We start from the raw sequence: 15,676 nt of genomic DNA on the forward strand, positions 1-15,676 counted from the left end.
TAGAGTTCATATTTTTAGTTTTAGAATAAAATATATCGGCGGCCCTTATGCTTGTCTTGATGTGCAATTCGGTTCGTGATATCTGCAAATGCAGTTTTAGACACTGAATTTGTTCAGTGGCTTATCAGGGTCCAAAGCACCCCCCCCCCCCCCATCCGGCTGCCCATGCTGTGTGCTAATCTGTAGGTACTGTGGCGCCTTTATTCAACAGTTTGAATTCAAATCCACCAAACACAATTTAGTTGTTGAAGAAACATTCGCACAAATTCTAAACTTGGATTTGAATTAAATGCCCGAAATCATACAACCTAAACCCTTGAAATCAATGGAAAAGCCGTACGCAAAAATACATGTAAAGTTGGAGAGTCGCAATCGGCAGCAATCCTTTTGGAGTTAGAGAATATTAATGATTTAGATCTCGTTTGGTAGAGCTCTAGGAGCTGATTTCACGTTAGAATCGTTCCCAGCGCTACCAAATGGGCTGGTTGGGGAGTAATTCTGCGTGGAAATTATTTCCCGTTTTGTATAGTGAGATGGGAGTTGAAAAAACTAGTTTCCACCTGATTCCTGACTGATTCTTTTTGATTTCAACACAATATTCTCTCAGAAATCACTTCCACCACTAGCATCCCAAACGATTTTACAAATAGAATCACTTCCACCATAGAATCACTTCTACCCTACTTTTACCATAGAATCACTCTCACCACAGAATTAGAACTTTACCAAACAACCTCTTAAACTCGCATATATACCACCATTCACACTAGAGAGAGATCAGAGAAGTACAAAACTACAAACTCATTTTAGTTTGAAAAGGGAAAAAAAGGGAAGTGCAACCTCAGACCAACACAATACTCTGCTGCCCAGTGCTCACAGCCCGCCAAAGGCTTTGCCTAAAATAATCACCGGTTTGTGCTGGTCTTCCTTGGTGTCCTCCACGGCTTCGGCGGCCACCACCCGGTTCTGCCCCTCCTCGCCATAGGCCCAGCCGCACACGATGAAGTACACCAAGTTGGCCACGCACAGTGCCGCCAGGACCAGGTAGTAGTAGTCGTAGTGCCCGTGGTTCAGGTTGCTCACCAGCCAGCCGTCGCGCCCGTTCATCCCGGTCGCCGCGCTGATGATCCCGACGATGGCGCTGCCCAGCACGCCGCCGAACCCGAGGCCGAGCGCCATCAGAGACACCCCGACGCTGGACATGGTCTTGGGGAACTCGGAGTAGTAGAACTCGATCTGCCCGATGAGGTTCAGCCCCTCGGCGAGCCCCATCAGGCAGTGCTGCGGCAAGAGCCGCATGGCCGACATGTGCACCGTGCGCCCCGAGTGCGGGCCGAAGTCGCGGAGCCCCTCGGCAATCGCGGCGGCGCGGCGGACGCTCTCGGTGTGCGCGGCCACGGCCATGGCCACGGCGAAGAGCGCCAGGCCGGCGCCCATGCGCTGCCGCAGGCTGAGCCCGCGCGAGTGGCCCGTGAGCCGCGACAGGGGCCGCACCAGCGCGCAGTCGTACACGGCCACCCAGACGGTGAGCGTCAGGATGCTGACGACGCCGAAGGAGGCCGCGGGGATCTCCAGCTTGCCCATCTGTCGCTCCATCGTCTTCGCCTGCAGCACCGGGAACATTTGCTGCCCGATGATCACGCCGGGCATGATCCCTGTCGACCATATCGGTAGCACGCGAATGGTGGCCTTCGTGTCCTCCACCTGCTGCACCGTGCACAGCCTCCACGGGTCGCACGCCGCCCCGTCGGGGCTGAGCTCCTTGCCCGGGTTCCTAAGCACGCATGCCCGGTTTAAGTACCTCAGCTTGTTCGTGGGAGTCCTGGGCTTCGAGTCGGCTTTGTTATAGAAGCTCGAGGAGTCGGCCGTCTCCGGCGGCAAGGGCTCGTGGCAGTTCTTGTAGCTGGAGACGAGCACCTGCACGAGCCGCACGAGCACGCTCCTGTCGGCCGCCGCCTTGATGTAGAAGGGCGAGCCGACGAGGAGGAGCGTGAGCGCGGTGACCATGAACACGACGGGAACGGCGAAGCCGACGACCCAGCCCTTGGCCTGCTGGATGTACACGATGACAGTGGCCGCGAACACGATGGAGAGGCCCAGCACGGTGTAGTACCAGTTGAAAAAGGTCTGCAGCGTCCTCACGCTCTTGGCGCTGTTGTCCCGCTTGTCCAGCTGGTCCGCCCCGAACGCTAGCGCGCACGGCCGGATGCCGCCTGAACCCAAGGACATGACCACGAACGACGTGAACAGCAGCGGCAGCTGCCACGGCACCAGCGCGCACTCCGGCGGCGCCGCGCACTCCGGCCGAGCCGCGCACTCCGGGGTCTTCTTGAACACCGGCAGGATCGCCGTCAGGCACAGCAGGCACATCCCCTGATGCGTACGTAGAAGACACCACACCAAGACTAACAATTAGCACACCGATCGTCCTCATTTGCGATCGACTGGATTACCGAGTAGCGCACGAAACCAAGAAGCGCTTACAAAGAGGCTGACGAAGGAGCCGAGGGCGATGACCCGGAACCGGCCGAGGCAGGCGTCGGCGAGCACGGCGCCGAAGATGGGCAGGAAGTTGGAAAGGGCGTTCCAGAAGTAGAGCACGATGGTGGCGAAAGCGCTCGACATGCAGTACCGCTCGGTGAGGTACAGGATCATGTTCGAGCTCAGCCCGAACGTCGCCACCTTCTCGAAGATCTCGTTCGCTGCCACAAACAAAACTTCACTGGATTAACAACCATGTACAGTGATAAGCTTCACTGGATTAACAAGCTAAGAAAGGAAATTAATTTGCAGCATGGTTGCTTGATTTGCTTACAAATGATGAACGGTATGGTCCTGAGGCCTCCCTTCCTCTTCGCCTTCGGGAGGGCTTCCTCCATGGTTGAGACTTCCATGCTCAAGACGGAGAGGGCAAGGCTACACAAGCTACAAGAAGGGCGATCGAATATTTATATGCAAACCGTATGCACGGCAGTGGTCGCTGGTGATCTCAGTCTCGGTGCTTACTCCCAAAAAGAAACCGTTCAGCTCAGTGCATGACAAGCTAGCTCCTAATTGTTTCTGACAGGGTGTTTGCGACGAGCGAGATAAACAGCATGACTTGGATTAGGGATCGATCGACATGGACAAACACTGCCGTCAAGGCACGGCTGGCGCCAGTAACTGAACTCAGGTTTGCAGTAGTTGGTGTGTGGACTAGCTGTTGCTTGCCCAGCTTCCGGCTTAGTTTGGGACACGGCCAGGTGTGGCTTTAGGCACCTCGGACAATCTGACGGAGCTTTTGGAGGTAGTAGAACGAGTTGGGAGGTGTAGATACAAAGAGCTTTACACATGGTACGTGCAGCAATGGATGAGTGCCTTTGGTGGCGGTTTTTGTCCGTGCTTGCAGGTCGCTCGGCGTACAGTCGGATCGATATCCATTTATTATGTCCCCGAACACCACGACACTTTATATATAGTCTTACATTATTGACAAACCAAATTACATTATGTATTGATTTGTACATTATTGACAAACCAAATTACATTATGTATTGATTTGTACGTGATGAGTGATTGATAAGTTTGTTGATTTGGTTTGATAATTTTTGAAATTATATGATTATGTCTATGTATTGCAATTATGATCATAACTAACTAAAGTTGCAGAGAAAATGAAGTTATCATTTTTATCTTTGAGTCCAAAAAAATTTACCTGACCGGATTATTCGACGTCCGATGAAATGAACATGTCGGATAGTCTGGCACTCAGTAAGATTGCACGTCGGAAGGTTTTGACTCATAAGAGAAAATCAATTGCAACACCGGATTGCCCGACGATGGTCAACAGTGCACGCCAAACTAATTTTTCCAGAGAGGCTGCAAAGCTTGTCTGGTAAAGATGTACACGCCAAATGGTCCAACGGCTGAAGATGTGCTCGTCGGAGAGTTCATTGAAGCAATTGTTCCAGAGAGGTTGCAAAATGGGATTTGTACAATTGTACTCACTGGATGGTCCAACCTATCATTGTGCAAGTAATTAAAGCCTATGCTCGCGAACGATAAAATATTTCACCACTCGACTTCTATGAGAAACTAAGCACTTGCTAAACATCACGAATAACATTTTAAGTTAGAAAACATCATATTAAACCCAGGCTATAAAGATACGGATCAACAATTATTCATGACAGGAGAATTAGTACATCAACATAGGTTCTACCCATCATAAACCCGTCATCGACTTGAACGCATGCATAACATATGTAAAGCATATTTATCACATTAGACATATATGATCCAAATGAATGAGAGAAGTATGTTTAGATACTTGTCTTACTGCTCAAGTGATCGTCTAATGCTACCCGCACAACACTCACGGAATTCGGGGAGATTGGCGTTGTCTTCTACCGCGCTCGCGTCGCGCGCAGATTCTTCGTTCACTAAAGAAGAACACGTGCAATAATGAGCAAGAAAGAGATACAATAAAATATACTGCATGATGCATATCAGTAGTGGATGCATCTTAACATCAAGCTAAAAGTACAAAACATACAAAGAAATAACGAAGTTTGCGATCTAAACATCGTCAGAATGTAACATGAGTCCGAAGTCTCCGAACAAATCTCCAAACTCTCCGGATTTTTTTGGAGTCTCCATATAATTCTCCGGACTCTCCGGGTTTCTGGATTTTCTCTAGGATATCTGAACTCTCTGGATTTTTATTCGGACTCTCCGGATTTCTACAGAACAATTGTTCGCAATTATTCGTCGATTGAATCGACTTTCATACTAAAATCTAAACTACATAAACATACGATTACACTAATACATTGGTTCTAAACCTAATACACTCACTCTACACCCTCGATTTACTAGCTATCTCATCCAAACCTTCTTTCCATCTCTAATGTCTCAAGAACATGACATTGCTCTGCTAATCTTTCATTGTTGTCCACAAATTCAACCAAAATCAAGCTAAAACTTGCAATGCTATCATGAAAACCCTATGGTACTTACCCAAGGTCCTTTGCCAAGGCTCGAGGACGTCGATTTGGGGAAGAACCAAAGGAAAACACTTGGAGAAGGGAGAGCAGATTTGTTGAAAGTTGCAGAACAATAAGGGTGACGAATTTGATTGCAATTCTCCAAACCTTCATGCATGTGAGTAAGAATTAGATAGATGCAGAGCTAGAGAAGTAGGGAATATCATAGTATGACATGCAAACCTTGTTTCTTGCTCATTGGGTGGGATTTTGAGGAAAGAATGGAGATAGTGCTTGAGGGAGAAGAGAGAGGCTGTTGCCTTTCCTCTGTCCAGCTGAGAGAGAGATAGTAAGAGAGTGAGTGAGTGAGGTGGGAGAGAGGGAATGAGCTGAGGTGGAGAGGGGTGGGTGCCCATGGGGAAAAGAGAGGAGGGGTGGGGCCAGCCAAAGGTGGATCTCACTCGCATGAGAGAGAAGATAATAACTACTACTAAACCTTTATAACAACTTGTGCAGCGATTAACTTATAAGCGAGACTTAAACTAACGAAAAGTCTAATGTTGGTTATTTTCAAACCGCCTAACAAAAATCAAAACACTAATTGAGATAGCAAGCAATCCAAAATGCTTAACAATAAACAAGATGATTATGATGCTTAATGATATGTTTATGCTTAATGACATGATTAAGAAATTAGGACGTGACAAATGCTGTGGCGGCGGTGCGATGAGTCGACGCCGGTGCTACGGGCGGTAGGCAAGCGGTGGGTGGGGTTGGCGGCAGGGAGCGCGAAAATAGAGTAGTTAGCGTGGCGGGGATGGCGAGCACAAATCCAGCAGTGAGAACGCTACCGAAGACGGCTACGGGCGGGCAGGAGGCGGGGCACGACGCGAGACGAGGTGGGGCAGGATAGGCGCGAACGTGAGGTGTGAGATTAAAGACGACTGTGAGTCATTGGATGCCCATCCAATAGCTCACAGTTGTCGCCTTGTTTGAAGAATAGAATCACCATTTCTTTTTAACCCATTGGCTATTTTGTGTAGATAAGCCTTAATTTAAGCAAGTTTCGGACCTAGTGTGTTGTCACTAATGCATCAAAAGCATCAACTGTGAGCGGATGGGTCATACGGCAAGGACACGTACTAAAAGGCGGATGCTAATGATCAGGTGCCTGTTTTTGAAAAAAAAACATTCAATCGACACCCCTAGATCGTCAGATTCGAATCTAAAGATGGATCTTCTTCAACCTCCGTCTTCGGCGTTCAGCTCTCCTACACCGCTTACCTGCATCCGTCTCTAGTCTTGTCTCCTCCACCCCGACACTAGCCCACCGGCCATCCTCCGCCGTCCGTGGCTAGAGGTGCCACTGCCGCCTCATCTATTTCTTATGTCAGGCTGGCCTGCTTCCAAAGGCATCCCTCTAAGCTTAGGAAGCACGCCGGCAACCCTGAAAATCTCCTCTTTGAACCTAAACCTCACCGACCATAGTGTACACGCGCGGCTGTCGTCGCGTGATTACCCCTCCTAAATTTGAGGTACCTCAAACTTAGAAAGCATGGTACAAATAGGTGTGATTTTGAGCATTCGTCATGGATATAAAACGTTGCTGAAGCATTTGTCATTTAAGCTGATCGTAGCCTCGGAGACGCAATGCTAGCCCGGGCTGAGGCGCGAAGATGGAGGACGTGGAGTGGTGTAAGCTAAAGCTTAGCAACTATGGGTGTACAATTGATACTATTTCATTTACTTTAGCAAAGATTGGACATTCACCAAATAAATTGCTAAAGGCACCACAAATATATATGGGTGATGCTCCAGCTGATTGATACATACCAACCTATCTCATTTTGCTGTTTTCTGATATATTCCCCACGCATTAGAATAGCTGTGGACTGTGGTAGGAGGAACTAGGAAGTAGGAGTATCTAGGAGTAGGGGACACACCGACAAACATTTGGTGCCACTGAGCTTCGCGCACTTCACTTAGTGAAAGGCGCGCAGATCTTTTACGTGTTCTCGAAAAAAAGCTGGGCATTAGCGCTCAGGTGCTCAACGGACGTACTTGACATTTTTACACGACTCATTTCACTTTTATCGTATCATTGTACGTCTGGTCGCGCCGAGACCAGTCGGGAGGCCCCTCTGCACATGAAAAACATAGGACGCATCGCCTCTGGTGCTGTCTTGTCCCTCACCGAAAGAACGTCAAGAGGCTTACATTCCGAGCCCCTTCCGTCCATTTCTTTTTCGCCGGACGTTGCTGCACACGAAAGGTACGATCGAGAGGCACACACTTCCTGGAAAGCATCTCGCTTTGGCGCCCTGCCGTGGATTCCACCGAGGTGCAACCAAAAGCCAAGAGACACGTACGATCGAAAGGATGGTTCGTCCGCAGCTGAACCACGTCGATTGAGCCGTTTGGTTACGATTGGCACACAAAGGTAAAATGGCGGCATGGGTGGATCCACTGGGCTTGAGCCCCCTGCACTGCACGGGAACATTTGAGAGTCTCTCAATTCCTCTTACAATTTTTAGACTAAAGTAGAAAAAAAAAAGAGAAAAAAAGAAAAAGATAAGAAGAAAGAAGAATTGAGTCTTCTAATTTTCTGTTCTAAATTCGTTACTAAATGGCCGTGAGTTATACGAAAGCGGATGGATGGATCATAGCTATGAACGAAAGATCCTCTCTATAGACCAGCAGTAGGCCTGTTCAAACATCGGATCGGGTCAAGTTTTGGGTTGAGTTTTGAAAAACCCAACAGAAAACTGTGAGACCTTAAAGCTTCACTTAATCAACATAATTGCTAGCCCTAAGATCAAACACCCTAAGTGCGGAAGCGTGAGGTGTTTACCTGAGTTCGGTGACGCCATCAGATGAGGGTGAAGTGGTCGCCGGAGTGAGGAAGAGGCTTCGACCGATGTAGTTGATCACCAGCACGTAGTGGATGAAGAGGCGGCGGTCTTCACTTCGTTGACAGCACTCTTATGAATTGGATTAGGGTTGAGAGGCGGCTGACTTTGTGAATTCGATCGTGTCCCAGCCGAACCCCCTCACGTCTGTTATATAGTGCTACACGAGGTGGGACCCACAACCAAAAACGTTGGCTGCACCCCTAATCACGATGCAAACGGCTCCCATAGGTTTCGGTTGTTAGTTAGGAAACGTTAGGGAGAGTGGAGCCGAGATCAAAACCAACATTCTCCCCCTTGATCGTAAGGCTAACATCATAAGCCCACTCTCAATGAAACAGCATACCAAGGCAAAGTATTACAGCGGTCAATAAAATACCACTGAAACCCAAATACCTATAGTGTACCATTCCATCTTGAAATGAAAATTCGTTATACTTAATGGGAGTTGGTTTGTTTAATGGTCCTCTTAATCCAGAATCATAGACTTTCCAATATCCCCATGCCGGCAACATGATCACGAAAAATATGAGGTGATAAGCCTTTAGTGAGCGGATCCGCAAGCATCGACTTAGTGCTTATATGCTTGACACTTATTGTTTGATCCTGGATTCTATCTTTCACAACGTGATACTTAATGTCGATGTGTTTGGCAGCACCACTCAACTTGTTGTTACTCGTATAGAAAACTGCGGGTTGATTATCGCAGTATAATGTAAGTGGTTTTGCAATGCTGTCGACCACTCTTAGTCCCGGGATAAAGTTCTTTAGCCATACAGCCTGCCCGGTAGCCTCATAACATGCCACAAACTCAGCTTGCATCGTTGAAGATGCTGTAAGTGTCTGCTTGGAGCTTTTCCACGAGATAGCTCCTCCAGCGAGGGTGAAAATATAACCTGACGTGGATTTCTTAGTGTCTACGCACCCCGCAAAGTCTGCATCCGAATAACCAATGACTTCAAGGTTATCAGATTCTCTAAATATGAGCATGTAGTTCTTAGTGCCTTGCAAATAGCGAAGGACTTTCTTAACAGCTTTCCAGTGGTCCGGTCCTGGATTTGATTGATATCTGTCAAGCATCCCGGTCACGAAAGCTAAGTCAGGGTGTGTACATACTTGAGCGTACATGATGCTTCCGACAGCTGAAGCATCAGGAACCGTCTTCATTTGATCAATCTCATATTGGTTCCTTGGACACTGATATGTCCCAAACTTATCGCCCTTAACAATAGGAGCAGGCATGGCAGAGCACTTATGCATATTGTATTTCTTTAGAGCAGGCATGGCAGAGCACTTATGCATATTGTATTTCTTTAGTACTCTGTCAATGTATGCCTTTTGAGACAAACCTAATGCTCCTTTGGACCGATCTCGATGAATTTCAATGCCAAGAACATAAGAGGCTTCACCGAGATCCTTCATATCGAAATTAGATGAAAGAAATCTCTTGGACTCAAACAGCATATCCTTATCACTGCTGGCCAATAAGATGTCATCCACATAAAGAACTAAGATGGTGAATTTTCCCCCTTTAAACTTTATATAAATGCAGTTATCAACTTCATTTTCTTTAAAGCCAAAATTTCTGATGACTTTGTCAAACTTGAGATACCACTGTCTAGATGCTTGTTTTAGACCATAAATTGATTTCTTAAGACGACATCCTAAATGTTCGTTGTCTTTCATGACAAAACCTTCTGGCTGAGCCATGTAAACATTTTCTTCCAAGTCACCATTAAGGAATGCCGTTTTTACATCCATCTTATGCAGCTCTAAATCATAATGCGCTGTGAGCGCCATAATTATTCTGAAAGAATCTTTACTTGATATAGGAGAGAAAGTTTCATTATAATCGATTCCTTCTCTTTGCGAGAAGCCTTTAGCTACGAGCCTTGCTTTGAACCTTTCGATGTTCCCATTAGAGTCATGTTTTGTTTTGTAGACCCATTTACAGCCTACTGTTTTGGCTCCGTCAGGAATTTCTACTAGGTCCCACACATCATTATCGCTCATAGATTTTAATTCATCATTCATGGCATTAAGCCACTCAGACGAATGCTTACTCATCATGGCTTCTTTATATGAGTTGGGATCTTCTGTCTTCCCTATGTCATTAACATCCTCATTCATATAAACGACATAATCGTTTGAGATGGCAGGTCTCCTGTCACGCTGTGATCTCCTGATCGGTTCATTATGCACTGCAGGACAAGGACTGGGTACTGCAGGGGACTGCTGAGGCTCATCGTTAGGTATATCATTAGGAATTTCAGAGACCTCAACAGGGGGTGTACTGACGTTAGTTTCTACTGAAGGTGCAACCACCTGAGGCACAGAGATGTGTGACTCTTGTATCAGTGGAGTAGGAACATCAACCCGTTTTTCTTCAAGATCAACTTTCCTTGGCTCCATATCCCCGTTTTCAAGAAACACAGCGTGTCTTGTTTCTACAAACTTAGTGATCCTATCTGGACAGTAAAAGCGATATCCCTTTGATCTTTCTGGATACCCGATAAAATGACAACTAACTGTCTTAGGATCTAATTTCCCAATATGTGGATTAAAGACTTTAGCTTCAGCTGCACAGCCCCACACGCGTAAATACTTTAAAGAGGGTTTTCCTCCAGTCCATAATTCATATGGTGTTTTTGGAACTGATTTATTGGGAACCCGATTAAGAATGTGTGTGGCTGTCTTAAGTGCCTCCATCCACAGTCCAACTGGTAAACTAGAATAGTTGAGCATACTTCGCACCATGTCCATAAGCGTGCGGTTGCGTCGCTCAGCTACCCCGTTTTGCTGAGGTTCACCAGGTGTAGAATATTGGGCTACTATGCCATTTTCCTGAAGGAATCTGGCAAAAGGACCAGGGATTTGCCCATATGTGGCATGCCTCCCATAATATTCTCCCCCGCGATCCGATCTCACTACTTTAATCTTCAGGTTGTGCTGATTTTCTACTTCAGCCTTAAATATCTTAAATTTATCGAGAGAATCAGATCGATCTTTAATGGGGTAGATATAGCCGTAACGGGAGAAATCATCAGTGAAGGTAATGAAAGAATCAAACCGTCAACTGATGTCACAGGAAAAGGACCACATATGTCCGTGTGAATTAATTCTAATAATCCTGTGCTCCGAGTGGCCCCTTTCTTTATTTGCTTAACGTATTTTCCTTTAATGCAATCTATGCAGTGGTCAGAGTCGGAGAAGTCTAAGGGTTGGAGAATCTCTTCCTTAATGAGACGCTCCATTCTCCCCTCGAAATGTGGCCCAAACGACAATGCCACAGTTTTGAAGAAGTCTCATTAATTGTACTTCTCTTTCTCTTATGACTTACATCATAGACATTCATCATCACAGATGATTCATTAAGAGGAAGCATATAAAGTTTGTCTCGTCGGATGGCAAGACCAATAACATCTGAATTAAATTTAAGAATGCATTTATTGTCTCCAAAATTACAATGAAAATCATCATCATCTAACATCGAAACTGAAATAAGATTCCTCCTCATAGAAGGGATATAAACTACATTATTTAATCTAAGAGTGAAACCACTATTAAGAACTAATGGAAGGGATCCGATAGCTTCTACTTGAGCTTCCTTCCCATTTACCACTCTAAGACTTCGCTCCCCCTTTCTTAATGTTTTCGCGGTAAGGAATCCCTGTAAGGAGTTGGTAACGTGCACAGTGACACCTGAGTCAATCCACCATGAATTAAGGGAAAAATCAATATAAAGTGATTCATCAATGAATGTTATGAAATCATTACCCTTCTTTGCAAGCCACTTCAGGAAACCAACACAGTCCTTTTGGTAGTGGTCCTTCTTGTGGCAGAAGTGGCATCCGTCATCTTTAGATTCTTGAGAGGCAGGAGCAGAAGGATTAAATGTCTTGGGCGCCCTCTGTGCTTCCTTGTCGTGTTTAGCGACGAAATGCAACTTCTTCTTAGACTTGAAATCCCCTTGGAATTTTCTTTTATTCTTGGGGCTGCTTACTTGATTCACAAAATCTTTATTTTCAGCTCTCACCCTCTCTTCCTCTTGGACGCACATTGCGATCAAGTCGCTCATGCTCCACTTCTCTTTCTGAGTGTTGTAATTTATCTTAAAAGGAGTAAACTCAGGAGGGAGAGAGGTCATAATGAAGTGGACAAGGAAACCCTCAGAGATTTCCATATCCATGCCCTTGAGTTTGGCAGCCATATCTGCCATCATCATGATGTGTTCTCTTATGCCATCGGACCCATAATTATACTTAGTGTTGAGGAGCTTCTGAATCAGTGTACTGGCATAAACCTTGGAGGTGCCTTTAAATTGCTCCTCCACAGATGCCAAGTACGTCTTAGCTTTTTCTGAGTTTGGGATTGCTTCCCTTATAGCATCTGATATTGAGTTCCTCATTATCATAAGAGACATGCGGTTGGACCGCTCCCACTTCTCAGAAAGTGCATCATAAGTTTTCTTTAATTCATCATAATTTTCCACGCCAATGGCGGGAGCTGTGGGAGCGTCAACCCTGAGTGCATAGTCCAGGTCTAAAACACCAAGGACAACAGTCACCTTAGCTTTCCAAGCAGGAAAATTATTGCCCGTGAGTTGCTCTATGCCGTCAATAATGGCGGCAATAGAGGAAGCGTTAAGAGCTAGAGAGAAGAATTGGACCAGATTAGTGAATTTATCATAAGAAAATAATTTGCACGAAAATAACCCTATGTTGGTCTGATTAAAATCATGCAAAAAATAAAACTTCAATCCGCATCACCGTTGGGCAGAAAACGGAAAAGAATTTAAATAAATACAGGAAAAATAGCACATAATTACAGTCAACTTTGGTCAGAAAGTAATTATGAACCTATATGAATTGATCGTAAAATTCTCCGAAAAAATCTTCCCGTTGGATCCAATTCAACCAGAGAATTAATGATATTTTATGCATTAATCATCATTATCTTTGGGCTATTTGCATTAGATATTCCAGTGCATAAATGGAAAAAACGTTAGAAATCACTGAAAATTCCAAATAAATGGAAAAGCCCGAAGCTCTATTGAATGCAGCCCAAAAAGGCCTTTCGGCCTGGCTTGGCCCATCAGCACGCGCGCACGGCCCAGCCACCGCGCCCGGCCCGACCGAGGGCACGGCCCGGTCTGCCTTCGCGCGCATCAGCCCGGAGCTTTTCAGCCGTTCATCGCAATCGACGGCAGGCCGACGAAATCGCCTGGAATAAAAAGCTGTCGGCGGAAACCCTAACCCTAAAAAGCATTCTCCTCCCCGAAAAATCCGCCCGATCCGAGAGATTGCCGACGACGGAAAACGCCGGCCCGGCCAAGAGAGAGAGAGAGAGATTGCGCCAACTACGGCCGCCGGACGCACGAGAGAGAAGAGGGAAAAGGGCACCTCTGTTAGCCAAACCGCCGGAGCGCGCGTGCGACAGAGATCGCGCGCGCCTCCGTCGGTTGGTTTGCGGTGGAGCCCGGGAGGAGAGGGAGATGAGCGCGCGGCGAGAGGAGATCTCGTCCCACGGAGGAGGCGAGAACGCCCGGATGAACCGCGCGCACACGAGGAAGATCCGGCCGGAGGAGAACTCCGACGGGCATGAAAAGCGACGGAAAACCGCCGGAGCTGTAAGTCCTCCCCCCCCCTTCCCCCTTTCTATTGCTTTGAGTTCTGAGAAATGGGCTTAGGGTTCGGGATTGTGGGGAAAATTTGGGGTTTAGAGTTCGGATTTGGGGGGGAGGGAATTGGGGATTTCTTAGGGTTTTTCTTAATCTCCTCAATTCCCCTCCTTCTAATTGCTTAATCCCACTTAATCCGAGCCTAATTGACCGAACCCGAGCCCCATGAAGACATAAACACAATATAGAAGCTTAGTACATGAATAGATAAGCATAAGAGCCGCCTGATTGAATTGACCCGAGGTCGATTAGAGCTAAAACACGTTAAACCTAAACTAATTGACCTTAATCTCATACTAACAGCGCTAACTAATGCCCAATTAAGGCTCAAAACATCATAACCGAGCCGAATTGATTAATTTATGAAAGTGTATACAAGAATTCATCCTAATTTCATTAATCCGAGACATAAACATGAACTTGTACATTGATCCGAGCCTAAAATTGAACTTAAATCGCATAATTTATCATCAATGTACTTAAACCGATCAAAAATGGAACCAATTGACCGCTAATTGGTGTCAACCGATCGTAATTCAACATGATTAAGACTAATTGGGTTTGATTAGGGACTAGGATGGCTCTGATGCCAAATGTGAGACCTTAAAGCTTCACTTAATCAACATAATTGCTAGCCCTAAGATCAAACACCCTAAGTGCGGAAGCGTGAGGTATTTACCTGAGTTCGGTGACGCCATCAGATGAGGGTGAAGTGGTCGCCGGAGTGAGGAAGAGGCTTCGGCCGATGTAGTTGATCACCAGCACGTAGTGGATGAAGAGGCGGCGGTCTTCACTTCATTGACATCACTCTTATGAATTGGATTAGGGTTGAGAGGCGGCTGACTTTGTGAATTCGATCGTGTCCCAGCCGAACCCCCTCACGTCTGTTATATAGTGCTGCACGAGGTGGGACCACAACCAAAAACGTTGACTGCACCCCCAATCACGGTGCAAACGGCTTCCATGGGTTTTGGTTGTTAGTTAGGAGACGTTAGGGAGAGTGGAGCCGAGATCAAAACCAACAAAAAACCCGTAGGCCCAAGGCTGATATTGGGCTTGGTTGCTAAGCTTGAGCTCAACCTGATATTGGATTTTTGTCGGGTTCGGATTTTTTCAGTTTTTTTAAGATCAAGTCAGGTTTCTTGGGTTTTTTGAATTTTGGACCTGTTTTAAAGTCCAAATCAATTCGACTAGAATTGTGGGTCTATATTTTGAAACTTGAGCCCGACTGTGCAGTGCACGAATCGGGTTGTCCATAAACAGGTCTAACCAGCTGCGACCGGAAGTTCGGCCCGGATGCAGGTACGTACGCGCCCTATGGCCGCCGTACGTAGCGGTTCAGTAGTCGAAACGTTGCGGTGACAGAAACGGGCAGGTCGCACGGTTGCCGCGCGGAATGTTTTCAACGAATGCGTCGTGACGGGAAACATCTGATACGGCACGACCGCGTCGTCGCGGATGAGAGAGAGAGAGAGAGAGGCCGCCGCATCCGTCCAAACGCGTCGCCGTCGTCGGGCAGCACACACGCAACGGCCGGCCAGGCCTGGATCAGCGGCCGCACGTACGATTGCAGCACGAGAAAAACCGCACAGCCGCTGCACTGCAGCCCGCCGCGTGACGATCGACGACTCGTGGAGTCGATCGCGTCAGGAGACATATCCCGACCCGGCCCCCAATCTAAGCTGGTGCGCGCGCGGCGGCAGCAGCGTCTCACGTGTATCGCGCGGATGCGTGCGTGATTCGTCTTCACAGCTGAACCCGTGATCGATCGATGCACCCGGCCGGATTCGTCTTCACAACTGAAAGCAGTTGCTCGATCCACTTGCGTACGGAAAGGCCAGCAGATTCCTAGCTCCCCCCGCGCGAAAGGCGTGAGCAGTGACCAGGCGCGTGCTCCTTCCGGTGACGCCGTAGTCCTTCCGGTGACGCCTTGGCTCCACGTACGTAGCCGAGCGTACTAGCGGGCGGATTCAACACGCATGCCGAGGGAGGGTGATGCGTCTGGAGCAACCGCCCAGTACTGCCGGGGGCGTCGCCCGCGCCGGCGCGACGAGATTCTCAGAGGCAAGGAGCCCCAACCTCCTGGCTCAATCACAAGAGCAGTCAGGTACTCAGGTCGTGTG

The 15,676-nt window shown here is 47.3% G+C and overlaps 1 protein-coding gene across 1 annotated transcript; it reads right to left on the reverse strand.

The window, feature by feature from the left end:
• Positions 1–750: 750 nt before the first annotated feature.
• On the reverse strand, positions 751–3,388 carry LOC133910104 (protein NRT1/ PTR FAMILY 1.1-like). Its single transcript, XM_062352622.1, has 3 exons — positions 2,816–3,388; positions 2,485–2,702; positions 751–2,373 (listed from the first exon to the last, which is right to left on the reverse strand). Exons 1-3 carry the CDS (start codon positions 2,892–2,894, stop codon positions 874–876), a joined length of 1,797 nt encoding a protein of 598 aa, XP_062208606.1. The 5' UTR covers positions 2,895–3,388; the 3' UTR covers positions 751–873.
• Between the last annotated feature and the right edge of the window lie 12,288 nt (positions 3,389–15,676).

The sequence above is a fragment of the Phragmites australis genome, chromosome 2, assembly GCF_958298935.1.
Source record: "Phragmites australis chromosome 2, lpPhrAust1.1, whole genome shotgun sequence".
NCBI classification, from domain to species: Eukaryota; Viridiplantae; Streptophyta; class Magnoliopsida; order Poales; family Poaceae; genus Phragmites; species Phragmites australis.